Raw genomic sequence first — 12685 nt, forward strand, 5'->3', positions numbered from 1 at the left:
AAACAGTTATTTTGTCTTGCTTGATTGTTTTCTTTTGTCTCTCTGTTTTCTCATTTCTCACTCTTTGGCTAAAGTTTCTCTACAAACAAGAGACAGATGGTTGGGGGAGGGGGTCTGTCCTGGGAACAGGCTCCTGCTGTGTTGCAGTCACAGCTCTAAATTACATGGAGTGTAAATGTTTGTCTCCCCACTGGGTGGAGCTTCAGGAGAGTGGGCATCCTGTCTGTATCGGTCAGGCTGTCTCCCATTAAATCCTTCCTGCCTCCTTGCAGCTCGTATAGGTTGCCTACCCTGCTGTGCTCGCGTGTCAGGAACCAGCCACAGGCTGGCCCTCCCTGGTCCCTGGGGGTGACCTAGCTTAGGTCAGGGATGGAGGAGGAAGCTCAGCAAGGGTTCGCCGCAGAGGCCGGGGTGCACCTGATAGTGGAGCCGGACAGAAACCACCTCTGGCCCACCCCCCTCAATCCCAGCCCCTCCCCCTACCGGCTGCTCCCACACTGGAGGCCCACGGGCCAGGGCCTCTGATGGCAGGGGGACGGTGGGGGGAGGGGCACCAGCTGCAGTGGGTTTGAATTCGTATCCTCCAGTGATTTTTTTTTTTTTAATTATTCTTTGATTTCCTGCTGCCACCCTTCCCTGTATTCCAGTGGTGCTGTGAATGCTTTTATAGTTTTATATCTCCTTGGACAATTCCATGAGAATGCCAGAGGGAGATTGCTATCCGGGAAAATTGTGTCAATTGATAGTCTCAAAGTACTTGCAACAATTCTAATGAAGGGTTAGCAGACTGAACATACAGAGAACTCTTTCAAATCAAATGAAGCAGAAAACCATCCTAAGGGGGGAAAAAAAAGGAGGAAAGATACAGCAATAGATGCCTTACAGAGTAAGATAGTACAGATGATCAATAAACGTGGAAAACTGCCCAACTTCACTAGTAATTAGGAACAGGTAAATTAAAACAATGAAATGCCATTTTCTTCCTCAGGTTGGCACAGATTTAACTGTGGTCATTTCTCTTGGCCAGAGAGTGGGGAAACAACGGCCTCATAAATTGCTCTTGGGGATGGAAATCCGTATCCTCACAGTGGATGATAACTTGACGATGTATGTCAGGCACCTCAGTGGGCATAGGCCATTATGCAGAAGTCCCACTTCTCAGCACATGCCCCAGAGAAACACTTGCACAGGGAGACATTTACAGGAGGGTTCGTTGCAGCCTTATTTGTAGAGTGAAATGTTATTGGCAGCCCTAGATGTCTGTCAACGAGAAGAGGCTGAACTAGCGGGTCCTATCCATACCATGAGATAGAGCTGTTCAGACCTGGGTTACTGGACAGATGGATAAACAGAACACAATGAAAGTATCTCCATTTTTATGTTTACAAAGTAGGTTCAGGAGTTCCCAATGTGGCGCAACAATAGTAAACCCGAGGAGTTCCCATCGTGACGCAGTGGTTAACGAACCCGACCAGAAACCATGAGGTTGTGGGTTCGATCCCTGGCCTTGCTCAGTGGGTTAAGGAGCCGGCATGGCTGTGAGCTGTGGTGTAGGTTGCAGACGCGGCTCGGATCCTGTGTTGCTGTGGCTCTGGCGTAGGCCAGCGGCTACAGATCCAATTAGACCCCTGGCCTGGGAACCTCCATATGCCGTGGGAGCGGCCCTAGAATGGCAAAAAGGCAAAAAAAAAAAAAAGAAAACCAATAAGAAACCCGATTGTTATCCATGATGCTGCCTCACTCAGTGAGTCAGATGCTGCCATGAACTAGTGTAGGTCCCAGACACAGCTCGGATCTGGTATGGCTGTGGCTGTGGTGTAGACCAGCAGCTGCAGCTCCAATTCGGCCCCTAGCCTGGAAGCTTCCATATGCTGCAACTTCGGCCCTTAAAAAAATAAGTTCATATATATGAGAAAAGATATGAGTAATTTCCGGTGACAGAGAGTGGGAGGGGGGTTGATGCCAGAGTGACACAGGGAGCTGAGGGGCTCTGGGGCTCTTCTCTGTCCTGACTAGAGTGGTAGTTACATAACTGCATGCCCCTGTCAAAACTGGAATTCCGGTTGTGGCTCAGCAAGTTAAGGACCCAGTGTTGTCTCTGTGAGGATGTGGGTTCGATCCTTGGCCTTGCCCAGTGGGTTAAAGGATCTGGTGTTGCCTTGGCTGTGGTGTAGGTCCTAGCTGCAGCTCCAGTTCGACCCCTGGCCTGGGAACTTCTATGTGCTGCAGGTGCAGTTGTAAAAAGAGAAAAACTGGAGTTCCCGTCATGGCTCAGCGGAAATGAATCTGACTAGCATCCATGAGGATGCAGGTTCAATCCCTGGCCTTGCTCAGTGGGTTAAGCACCTGGCATTGCTGTGAGCTGTGGTGTAGGTCACGGATGTGGCTCAGATCTAATGTTGCTGTGGCTGTGGCATAGGCCAGTGACTACAGCTCTGATTCAATTCCTAGCCTGGGAACCTCCATATGCCGTGAGTGTGGCCCTAAAAAGATGAAAAAGAAAACATTTATAGAATTATACACTAAAAAAGGATGTTTTACATTATGTAAATTATACTTTCATTAAAAAAAATTTTAGGGAGTTCCCTGGTGGCCTAGTAGGTTAAGGATCCGACATTGTCACTGCTGTGGCTTGGGTTCGGTCCCTGGCCCCGGAATTTCTATATGCCACACACGCAGCAAAAAAATTTAATGCACACACACACAAATGTATATAATTTATGTAAGTAGGTTTGTGGATTTGGGTCTGATAATGATATTTACATTGCATAGGGGAGGGGGACAGGATTAGGCCTGGGAGTGGTCAGTGGGTTCTTTTATGTGCCATGCTTAGTTTTTACAAAACTATTTTCAGATATCTGAATAATTAAAGATTAATTTAAAAAATTTTATTGAGTTCTCGTCGTGGCTCAGCAGTAACGAATCCGACTAGTATCAATGAGGACTCAGGTTCAATCCCTGGCCTCGCTCAGTGGGTTAAGGATCTGGCATTACTGTGAGCTGTGATAGAGGTCGCAGACGCAGCTCGGATCTGGGGTTACTGTAGTATAGGGAGGCAGCTACAGCTCTGACTGGAGCCCTAGCCTGGGAACTTCCATATGCTGCTGGTGTGGCCCTAAAAAAAAAGACCAAAAAAAGGAAAAAAAAATTGACTACTGCCTCAGCATAGGAAAAATCTTTATTTCCTTAATAGAATGCTGCTTTTTCAGCTCAGGCGAAGACTGATTCTGGTCTCAGAGCCAGGTAACTAGATAGAAGGGTAACTAAAAAATGTGAGGGAGTTCATGCTGCGGTGAAGTGGGTTAATAATCTAGCTTGTCTCTGTGGAGGAGCTGGTTCGATCCCCAGACCAGTGCAGTGGGTTGAGGGTCTGGCATTGCCATAGCAGTCGCAGCTCTGGTTCGGCTTCGATCCCTGGCCAGGGGAACTACCATATGCCACAGATGCAGTTGAAAAAGGAAAAAAAAGTACGTGGGTGTTGTTAAACTGCTAAAGCAATTCATGCTCCTTGTTATAAATCTAAGCAATACAGAAATGCATTAACTGAAATGTCACCTCCCCCCGCCCCCGCAGTCTCACCTCCTGGAGGCACCCATCATGAACCATCATGATTAATGACTTTTTTTTTTTTTTTAGGGCTGCACCCACAGCATATGGAAGTTCCCAGGCTAGGGGTTGAATTGGAGCTGCAGCTGCTGGCCTGCACCACAGCCACGGCCACGCCAGATCCTCAGCCCGCTGTGTGAGGCCAGGGACCAAACCTGCATCCTCAAGGATACTGGTAGTGTCTGTTGCCTTTGAGCCACAATGGGGACTCCATGATGAATGACTCTCCTTCCTGGCTTTTGTCTCAACAACCGCAAAGCTCAGAGTTGTTTTTACACCAGAGTGAAAGATGGCAGACGTCCTTCTCTGTGGCCGCCTCCGCATTCCCCCATCATTTGACGGTTGCGTAATAATCCACTGTAAGGCTGCACCTCGACTTATTGAAGTAATTGCATGTTGATGGACGTTTGAGTTGTTTCCAGTGTTTTCCCTCTTTGAACCGTTGTGTGGGAACTTGTGCCCACACCTCTGTGCATGTGTAAGTGTCCGGGAGTGTGCAGGTGTGGGGTGTGCAGACATGCACACGCAAACATATGCAGGCATGTGATGCAGACGTGCAAGGGAGTCAGCCATCTCTTGGTCTCCTGTTTGGAGCACCACGCCTCCTCAGTTGTGTGTCGCCAGACCCGTCTTGAAGACCTTCGTGCAGTGTGCCAGGCCCAGTGGTTCTCAGCCCTGGTGCCATACTCTAGGTGGCCTGGGAGTCTGAGCAGTGTCAGGCTGCCCCAGGGATTCTGGTCCAGTGAGGACCACTGCCACCCACCTTCTCTTGACCACTGTCTTTTATCTCCCCTCAGAACAGGTTCTCTGACTATGAGAAGAGAAAGGTAAGACTATGCCTTTTGTCCCGTCCCTTTGCTTCTCATTAACTCTCTCAACTGTTATAAAATACCTGAGGAAACAGGGTCTTCCTGCCTCGAATCAGAGGGTACAGTCTCCTTTTCCCTTTGCACACGCCACCTCACCGCATCCTCATGCAGCCTCGGTGGGTGGGAGCGTGTCTCCCAGTGACAGATGAGAACACTGAGGCTCAGAGAGGTCGAGCCCAACCCCAGGCTGTAAACCTCTGCCTGTGCCAGCGAACAGCCCTCTTCTTCCCCTTGGGCCCTGAGGGCAGTTGCTCAGTGCTCAGACCTGTAGCCCATACTGTTCAGAGCTGAGGTGTAGATTCACCCTGCCCCCATGTCCTGACGCCCGCAGAGCCTGTGCCCGTAGTCACCAGGATCTACATTCCTGCAGGAGCAGAAGATGCTGGAGAAACTTGAGTTTGAACGGCGCCTGGAACTTGGGCAGAGAGAGCATGCCCAGCTCCTTCAGCAGAGCAACAGTCAGAAGGACGAGATCCTCCAGACGGTCAAGGAGGTTCGTGAGTGGCCAGGTTGGGGGCCTTGGCCAGGGGCCCCTGACGCAGGCTGAGCTCCCTCTGGTGTGGGAAGGCACTTCCCTCCTCCAGGACATGGAGGTGGGCGGGTCGTCCTCGTCCATCACCTATAGCACAGGCTTCTCCCATGCCCTGGACACCCAGCAGCCTGGCGGGGGGCGAGGTCCAGGGTCCCGTAGCCTCCTCATCCCAGGCCAGGGCCCCTCGCTGCTCTACGGCTTCTGACGGGTTCCAGGCACCTCCAGACCTTCGCCTGTCCCGCCGCAGGAGCAGTCCCGGCTGGAGCAGGGCCTGAGTGAGCGCCAGTGCTACCTGGATGCAGAGCGTCAGCGGTTGCAGGAGCAGCTGAAGCAGACGGAGCAGAGCATCTCCAGCAGGATCCAGAAGCTCCTGCAGGAGAATCAGAGGTCAGCTCCCGTCCACCCCGCCCCCGACCCAGAACCACCCCCCAGGTGATTCCACCCTTTGAGGAGCCCAGGATGGGGGTCCATTTCCCCCTTAGCCTCTGAGCCTGCCCCGGGGGTCCTTGCTTAGAATCCCGTCTCTGTGCTGCAGTTCACACCAGCTTAAAAAGAATCTGATCCAGGCATGGCCACGTGCGCTTCTTGCCTTGGGTTTGCTACTGACTGGACCTTTGCCCCCCACGTTTCCCGTCCTGTAAAGTGAGTGGGTTTAACAAGTCAAGGTCACGTTCTGCTCCAGTATTCGGGGATCCAAGTCACCTGACACAGTGAAGCCAGCCACTGGCCCTATGGTGAGAGTTGCCTGGACAGATCCTGTCCAAGGCAGGAGCCACTGGGAGCAGGTGCGGGAGGAGCTTGGGAGAAAGCAGGTCAGAGAGGGATCTCGAGAAGCCTGAGAAGGTGTGGTTGGGGGCCCCTTGGGGAAAGAATCCCGAAACAGGACCTCTCTCACATCCAGCCTTCTTTCTACTGGCCTCTGAGTCTCGTACTCCCTTGCCCAGGGTTATGCAGAACTGAGGGAGTCAGCCTGCCTGCCTGGGCAGTGTGCCTGCCACCAAGGGCACCCAGGAAAGCTGCCCTCTGCCGCGTGCTTCTTACCTGCGAGCACGGATGTCTGTTTTCTCATGCACTCTTTACCAGCACTCCATGAAGTTTCAGAAAATTACAATTCCCATTTCACAGATGAGCTGGGGTTTGGAGTGCTTGAGGAATTGGCCTGAGAACACAGAGCCCCGAGGCGGTTGGTTCCCGGCCCCCCCAAGCAGTTGCATTGGAAGTGGGGCCCCAGGCGACAGTAGTCTCTTCATGGTTTCCTCCACAGGCAAAAGAAGAACTCCGAGATTTTGAAGTCCCTGGAAAATGAAAGGTCAGTGTTTTGTTCTGGTGCTTTCTTGGCACTGCCTTCCTTCCTGGGGGTGCGCGGCTCTGGGGAGGGAAGGTCTTGGGATTGATTCTTGAGGATTATGCCAGAAAGTTTTCCTAAAGGTAAGAGGAGACCCACCTCCTTAGGGAGTCTGGGATTCAAAGAATTTCTGCCTTCAAGTTTGTTAGAACTCAGATACTACTGTATTTCTAGTATAAAAAACTAGGGAAAAATCCACATTTTTGGGAAGAAGAATTTGGTTACATAAATTATGTTCAGAAATAATCTGCAGCCATTAAATGTCGTATGGAAGACTATTCCTGATTACGGGAAACACTATCTTGCTGAGTGGAAAGGTGGTGTCTATAGTGTCTCGTTTCTGTTTTGTTTTTTGTTTTGGTTTGTTTTTTTTTTTTTTTTTTTTTTTGTCTTTTCAGGGCCGCACCCACAGCATATGAGGGTTCCCAGGCTAAGGGTCTAATCAGAGCTACGGCTGCCAGCCTATGCCACAGCCATAGCAACGCCAGATGCGATCCATGTCTGCGACCTACACCACAGCTCATGGCAACACCGGATCCTCAATGCACTGAGCAAGGCCAGGGATTGAACCCGAAACCTCATGGTTCCTAGTTAGATTCATTTCCACTGCACCACAACAGGAACCCCTGTAGTGTCTCGTTTCCTAAAGAGACCCTGCCTGTATCTGTGCTCAAAAAGCACTGAACAGGAAGGTCCCCCTGTGGCCCAGTGGGTTGAGGATCCGGTGTTGCCCCAGCTGTGCTGCAGGTTGCAACTGTAGCTCGAGGGTTCAGTCCCTGGCCCCGGAACTTCCACATGCTGAGCGTCTGGTCAAAATAAGTGAAAAAGAAAGCACTGAACATTTTTGAGAGGTGGAAATCAGAGGTGGTGGTCTTTGTTTTTTTCCCTTTGTGTTTTCTGTACTTTCCATATCGACTGCATTGGGGGAACCACTTTGGAGTTAGAACAGATGATAGGTGGGAGGGCCGGACCCTAAGCCCCCACTCCTTGGGGGTATTCACGTGAATCCCCACTGGTTCGTGGGGGATCCCAAAATAGCCATGTGGGCCTGGCCGCTGTGCTAGGGTGAGCCTCCCACCTGCACCCACATGGCAAAACAGCCTTTCCGGCCCTCCTGCCTGGACAGGCCTCCTACAGGGGCTCCCATGGAATCGCACGGTGGCCTCGCCCTGCTCGCTTTAAGTGGGGTCTGTGGCAGCCAGGGAAGTCAAGGCCAAGCTGAGCTGTGGCCAGTGGCATGGTTTGTTCAGCACATAGCCTGAGAGCCCTCTCTGCTGGCCCTGGGCTGGGCCTGGGGTCCAGGGATGCGGCAGGTAACGGCCTTCCCTCCAGCAGCCTGTGGTGCTGGGTGGAGGCGGAAGTGCTCCTGTCTCTCGTGATGAGGTCAGACCCTGCACGCAGCATTAAAGGGCTCTGTCTTCTCCCAGCCGCTTGCCAGTTTGGGCGGGGAGAAGTGTGCACACCTGCAACATGCATGTACATACATGCAGTTCTTTTTTAAATGTTTTTGTCTTTTTAGGGCTGCACCCGTGGCATATGGAGGTTCCCAGGCTAGGGGTCCAATTGGAGCTGTAGCCGCCAGCCTATACCACAGCCACAGCCACAGCCACAGCAACTCGGGATCCTTAACCCATTGAGGGAGGCCAGGGATGGAACCTGCGTCCTCATGGATGCCAGTCAGATTTGTTTCTGCTGCGGCACTCCGGGAATGCCACATGCATTTCCTAATTTTCACTATGACATCACGGATGTGTTTCCACGCCAGAAACCTCATTGTCTGTAATAACTGTCGTGAATTCCACTCCATAATTATAGCATAATTTATGTAATTAGCCCTCTGTGAACATTTAAGTGCTTTCTGGCTTTTTGTAATTGCAAACAATACCACCGAAAACATCTTCTGATACACCCTTTGCAATTACATGAATATTTTTGAAGGGACTATTCAAAGAACATTGAGAGGTATCCCCAGACTGCCTCCAAAAAAATCTTGCCCACGTACCCTCCTTTCAGCAGCACATGAAGTGCCCATTTCTCTGCCTTCACTGCCATCTCGAGTTATCAGTTTTCTTAATCTCAAGCAACCTGATAGGTGAAAACATTTTACTTCCTTCATTATCAGTGTTAAGAATCTTTCCAGGAGTTCCCGTCGTGGTGCAGCAGAAACGAATCCAACGAGGGACCATGAGGTTGTGGGTTGCCGCGACCTGTGGTGTAGGTTGCAGCACGGCTCAGATCTGACATTGTTGTGGCTCTGGTGGAGGCCGGTGGTAACAGCTCCAATTAGATCTTTAGCCTGGGAACCTCCATATGCCCCAGGTGCAGCCTTAAAATACAAAAAGACAATCTTTCCATATGTTCCTTGGTCACTTGTATTTAAACGTTGGTGGATTGGCTGTTTGTGTCCTTAGCCTGTTTTGCTTTTTTTCTTTTTAGGGCCATACCCACGGCATATGGAGCTTCCCAGCCTAGGGGTCTAATTGGAGCTGTAGCTGCCAGCCTGCACACAGCCACAGTACGCGAGATCCAAGCCTCGTCTGTGACCTACACCACAGCTCACAGCAACGCCGGATCCTTAACCCACTGATCGAGGCCAGGGATCAAACCCACATCCTCGTGGATACTAGTCGGGTTCTTAACCCACTGAGCCACAGTGTGAATTCTGTTGGCCTGTTTTTCTAAGGGCGCATTCATCTTTTTATGCCAGAAACTCTAACTACAGGGCTGAAAGTTAACAGAGCCCCAGGGGACATGTGTGATGCCGCAGGTGTTCAGAGAGCATGTCTAGGCTGGCACTTCAGGGAGGACTTCCTGAAGGATGCGGTATTCATCTGATGGGCTTCCCTGTCGGACACGGCACATTTGCTGAGTAAACGCATCAATTTGTTTCCAGAATAAGAATGGAACAGTTGGTGTCCATAACCCAGGAGGAGACAGAGAACCTGCGTCGCCGTGAGGTCGCCTGTGAGTCCCGGGAGGGGTGAGAACAGAGCGTGGCTGACTGAGGGCACGTGTAGTGGGCACTGTCACCCTTCAAGAGGGACGGTTAACTCCAGTCATGGAGCAGGGCTCTGGGGGCTGGCTGGACTTGGATTCAGAATTAGCTTAGATACAAGCCATGCAACTTAAGGGGCATTTCTGGGGCCTCACTTTTCCCACCCTCAGTCTTCATATCTATAAAATGGGAAGAATGAATTAGCTGCCTCATAGGTCATTAGGAGGGTCAGATGAGGTCACACTGGCACAAAGGGAACATTTCACAAAGTTCCTGTGGGGGCCCTCTCCTCGGGAGCGGGGGTAGCCCCTTTTGTGCTCCCGGGAGTGCTCCTTCTGTCCCTCTCCAAGTGGTCCTGGGGCTCCACATTGTCCACACCAACACGGGGCCTCCCTGTCTGATCCTGAGACCATCGAGCCACGTGCCGAGGAAGGCGAGGAGACAGTTCTCATTGCTGTTCAAATGAGGATTTCCTGTGGATCATGCCATCCTTCCTTCCTGTTGCCTGGGCAACAGGATGGGCTATCCTGGGCCCCCTCAGCGGGGTTCCTTGTGTTCTAGGCGCTGGGCTGAGCATCGTCCACACACCACTTGGTCCCACTCCCTCCCTGTGAGGTGTCGTGTCATTAATGTCCCCGTTCTAAAGGTCACATTGTCCACCACTTAGAGAGAGACTGTGTTTGCATCTCAGGAAGGATGTTTATCAAGTTAGCCGATTGGGAAGGGGCTCAGTGTTAGGGGACTTTTGTTTTCACCTTTTCAAACTTCCGAGTGGCTTAGCTTTTTCAAAATGAGCATGCCCTTTTTTTTTTTTTTTTTTTTTTAATCTTTTTAGAGCCGCACCTGCGGCACATGAAGGTTCCCAGGCTAGGGGTCGAATCAATGCAGGATCCAAGCCACATCTGCGACCTATACCACAGCTCACGGCAATGCCGGATCCTTAACCCACTGAGCGAGGCCAGGGATCGAACCTGCATCCTCATGGATGCTACTCAGATTTGTTTCCACTGAACCACAACAGGAACTCCCAAGCATGCCTTATTTTTATAACTAAAAAATTCCAATAAAGATAACAAAGACGAGGAAAGGTAATGACCCAGAGTTGTTGAGGGCATATGTTATCAGGCTGTGCTGTGTGATCTGTCTGGAAGGCAGAAAGGGTAACTTGGATACATTATCCATGCCCTTAAAACTACACTTTGAGAAATTATTCTAGGAAATAATCAGATAGTCAAATGGGCACAAAGATGTTTGAGCAAGGATATTTATAGAAGTGTCACTGAGTAGGAGTTCCCATCGTGATGCAGACGCAGCTCAGATCCCGCATCGCTGTGGCTGTGGTGTAGGCTGGCAGCTATAGCTCTGATTGGACCCCTTGCCTGGGAACCTCCATATGCTGTGGGTGTGGCCCTAAAAAGACAAAACAAAAAAAAAAAGGTATCATCGAGTAATTGCAAAAAGACTCCAAATGCTCTGAAACAGAGGAATGTCTTAAATAAACATTGTAATCCGTGTCTGAAGCACTCTGTAGCCAGTAACACCACATGGCCGTGTTCACATAGGGATGCATTCATAAAAGGTGAAAAAGTGGTGTATTTAGTGTGATAACATTTTCTTTTATTATGATAAAAAATACAACGTGTAAAATTTGCCATCTTGATCACGTCTAGGTGCGCAGGTCTGAGGCATTAAATCCATTCACATCGGCATGCAGCCACCCTCCCCTCGGGAACGTTCTCATCATCCCAGAGTGAAGCTTCCCCCCACTCAACAGGCGCTCCCCCCCCCCCCCGGGGCCTTAGAACCACTGTGCTACTTTCTGTCTCAGGCACCTGTGCTCAGAGGACCTCATATAAGTGGAATCACACAGTATTTGTCCTTTGGTGACTGGTTTCTCTCGCTCAGCGCGGTGTTCTCAGGGTTCACGCGTGTCTTAGCTTATGTGAGGGTTTCCTGCCGTTTTAAGACTGACGAGTGACCCGCTGTCTGGAGAGCCCACATTGTGTTTATCCATTCACCCATCAGGGGGCACGTGGGTCGTTTCCCCCTTTGTTGGCTGTCATGAGTAGTGTTGCTGTGAACATGGGTATACAAAGTCTCTGCTTTTCATCGTTTGATGTTTTCTGACCAAGTCCCTCCATGTGCGTTGAAAATTGACTAGAGGGGTCTACATCAAAGTTAACAGCACTTCTGGGGGACAGGATTGTAGACGATCGGGCACATGCTATTCAGTGTGTTGTAACCCGCCAGCCTTTCAAGCTCAAGTTTCTTCTGTGGCTTAGAAAAGAGATTTTTTTCCCCCCAAGGGTGATTATCAAGTGGGCGACTGGGTGACCCCCGCGAGGCCACCCAGGAGTGGCTGCTCAGCCGTGCCCCCGTGTTCCCTCAGCCGCCATGCAGCAGATGCTGTCCGAGGTCTACCAGAGCCGGCTCATCCAGATCGCCTGTGAGGCCCATGGGCAGAACTTGGTCCAGCAGACCTGTTCCAGGTAAGGTCAGGAAGAGGCTGCCCGAGCGAAGGAGCTGGGGAAGCTGGCTCAGGGCCCAGGTCCACGGGCTGAGAGCTGGGCACTGGAATCCCCTGCAGGGGCCCACCCCACCCTTGGCCACACTGTCGGGGGCACATGGCCACTGGCCTTCGTGACTTTTCTAGCTAAGCCCTATGGGTCTGTGCTGGGCCCGGGCGAAGTGACACTGATCACTGCCACTTCTCATGCGCTGCCCGCTGCCAGCCAGGCCCTCCCTCGGCTAAGTTCTGTGCCTTAGCTTCTAGAGCCTGTGAGGGACTACATTGTCATTAGCCCCATTTTTCCATCACAACCCAGGCTTGGGGAGGCTGTCTGATACACTGAAGGAAACACGGCTGCTCGGTGGCAGAGCTAGGATTCGACCCGGGGAAGTGGGGTTCTGGGTAATCTCCGAGGGCCATGGATCCGGGGCGGGGCGCCCTGGAGGGGACGGTGATGGGGCTGCCTTCGTGGCTGGTGGCCACTCCGGGGCTGGCTCTCCGTGACTCTGTCTGTCGAAGGAGCTGTGGTGCCCAGCAGAGCCAGCTGAGAAAGGTCCCTCAGGCTCTGGAGCCCCAGGCAGGGACAGGCCAGCAGCCCTGCAGCCCTGGTCTGCGGCCGTGCTTTCAGGAGCACAGGCACTTGGGCAGACAGATAGGGATTCACATCCCCCTTCTCTTACCAACTGTGGAGACCTGGACAAGTGATTTTCCCTCCCTGAGCCTCATTTTTCTTATCAGAAAAAAACGGGGATAAATCACAGTGCCTGTTCCCAGATTGTTGGGGGATTGGATGGGCGTTAACGATCGTAATGGCCACCCCATAATAAGG

At 51.5% G+C, this 12685-nt stretch overlaps 1 protein-coding gene across 3 annotated transcripts in view; it reads left to right on the plus strand.

The window, feature by feature from the left end:
* LRSAM1 (leucine rich repeat and sterile alpha motif containing 1) overlaps positions 1-12685 on the plus strand; it is a 43959-nt gene that overhangs the window by 19065 nt on the left and 12209 nt on the right. For all 3 annotated transcript variants that reach the window (XM_013993868.2, XM_013993869.2, XM_005660441.3), the window contains exons 12-17: positions 4404-4433; positions 4846-4968; positions 5255-5394; positions 6272-6316; positions 9246-9316; positions 11737-11836. In XM_013993868.2, the coding sequence (XP_013849322.2) occupies positions 4404-4433; positions 4846-4968; positions 5255-5394; positions 6272-6316; positions 9246-9316; positions 11737-11836 (509 nt within the window). The remainder of the gene's footprint in view (positions 1-4403; positions 4434-4845; positions 4969-5254; positions 5395-6271; positions 6317-9245; positions 9317-11736; positions 11837-12685) is intronic.

This window comes from Sus scrofa, chromosome 1, assembly GCF_000003025.6.
Source record: "Sus scrofa isolate TJ Tabasco breed Duroc chromosome 1, Sscrofa11.1, whole genome shotgun sequence".
NCBI lineage: Eukaryota > Metazoa > Chordata > Mammalia > Artiodactyla > Suidae > Sus > Sus scrofa.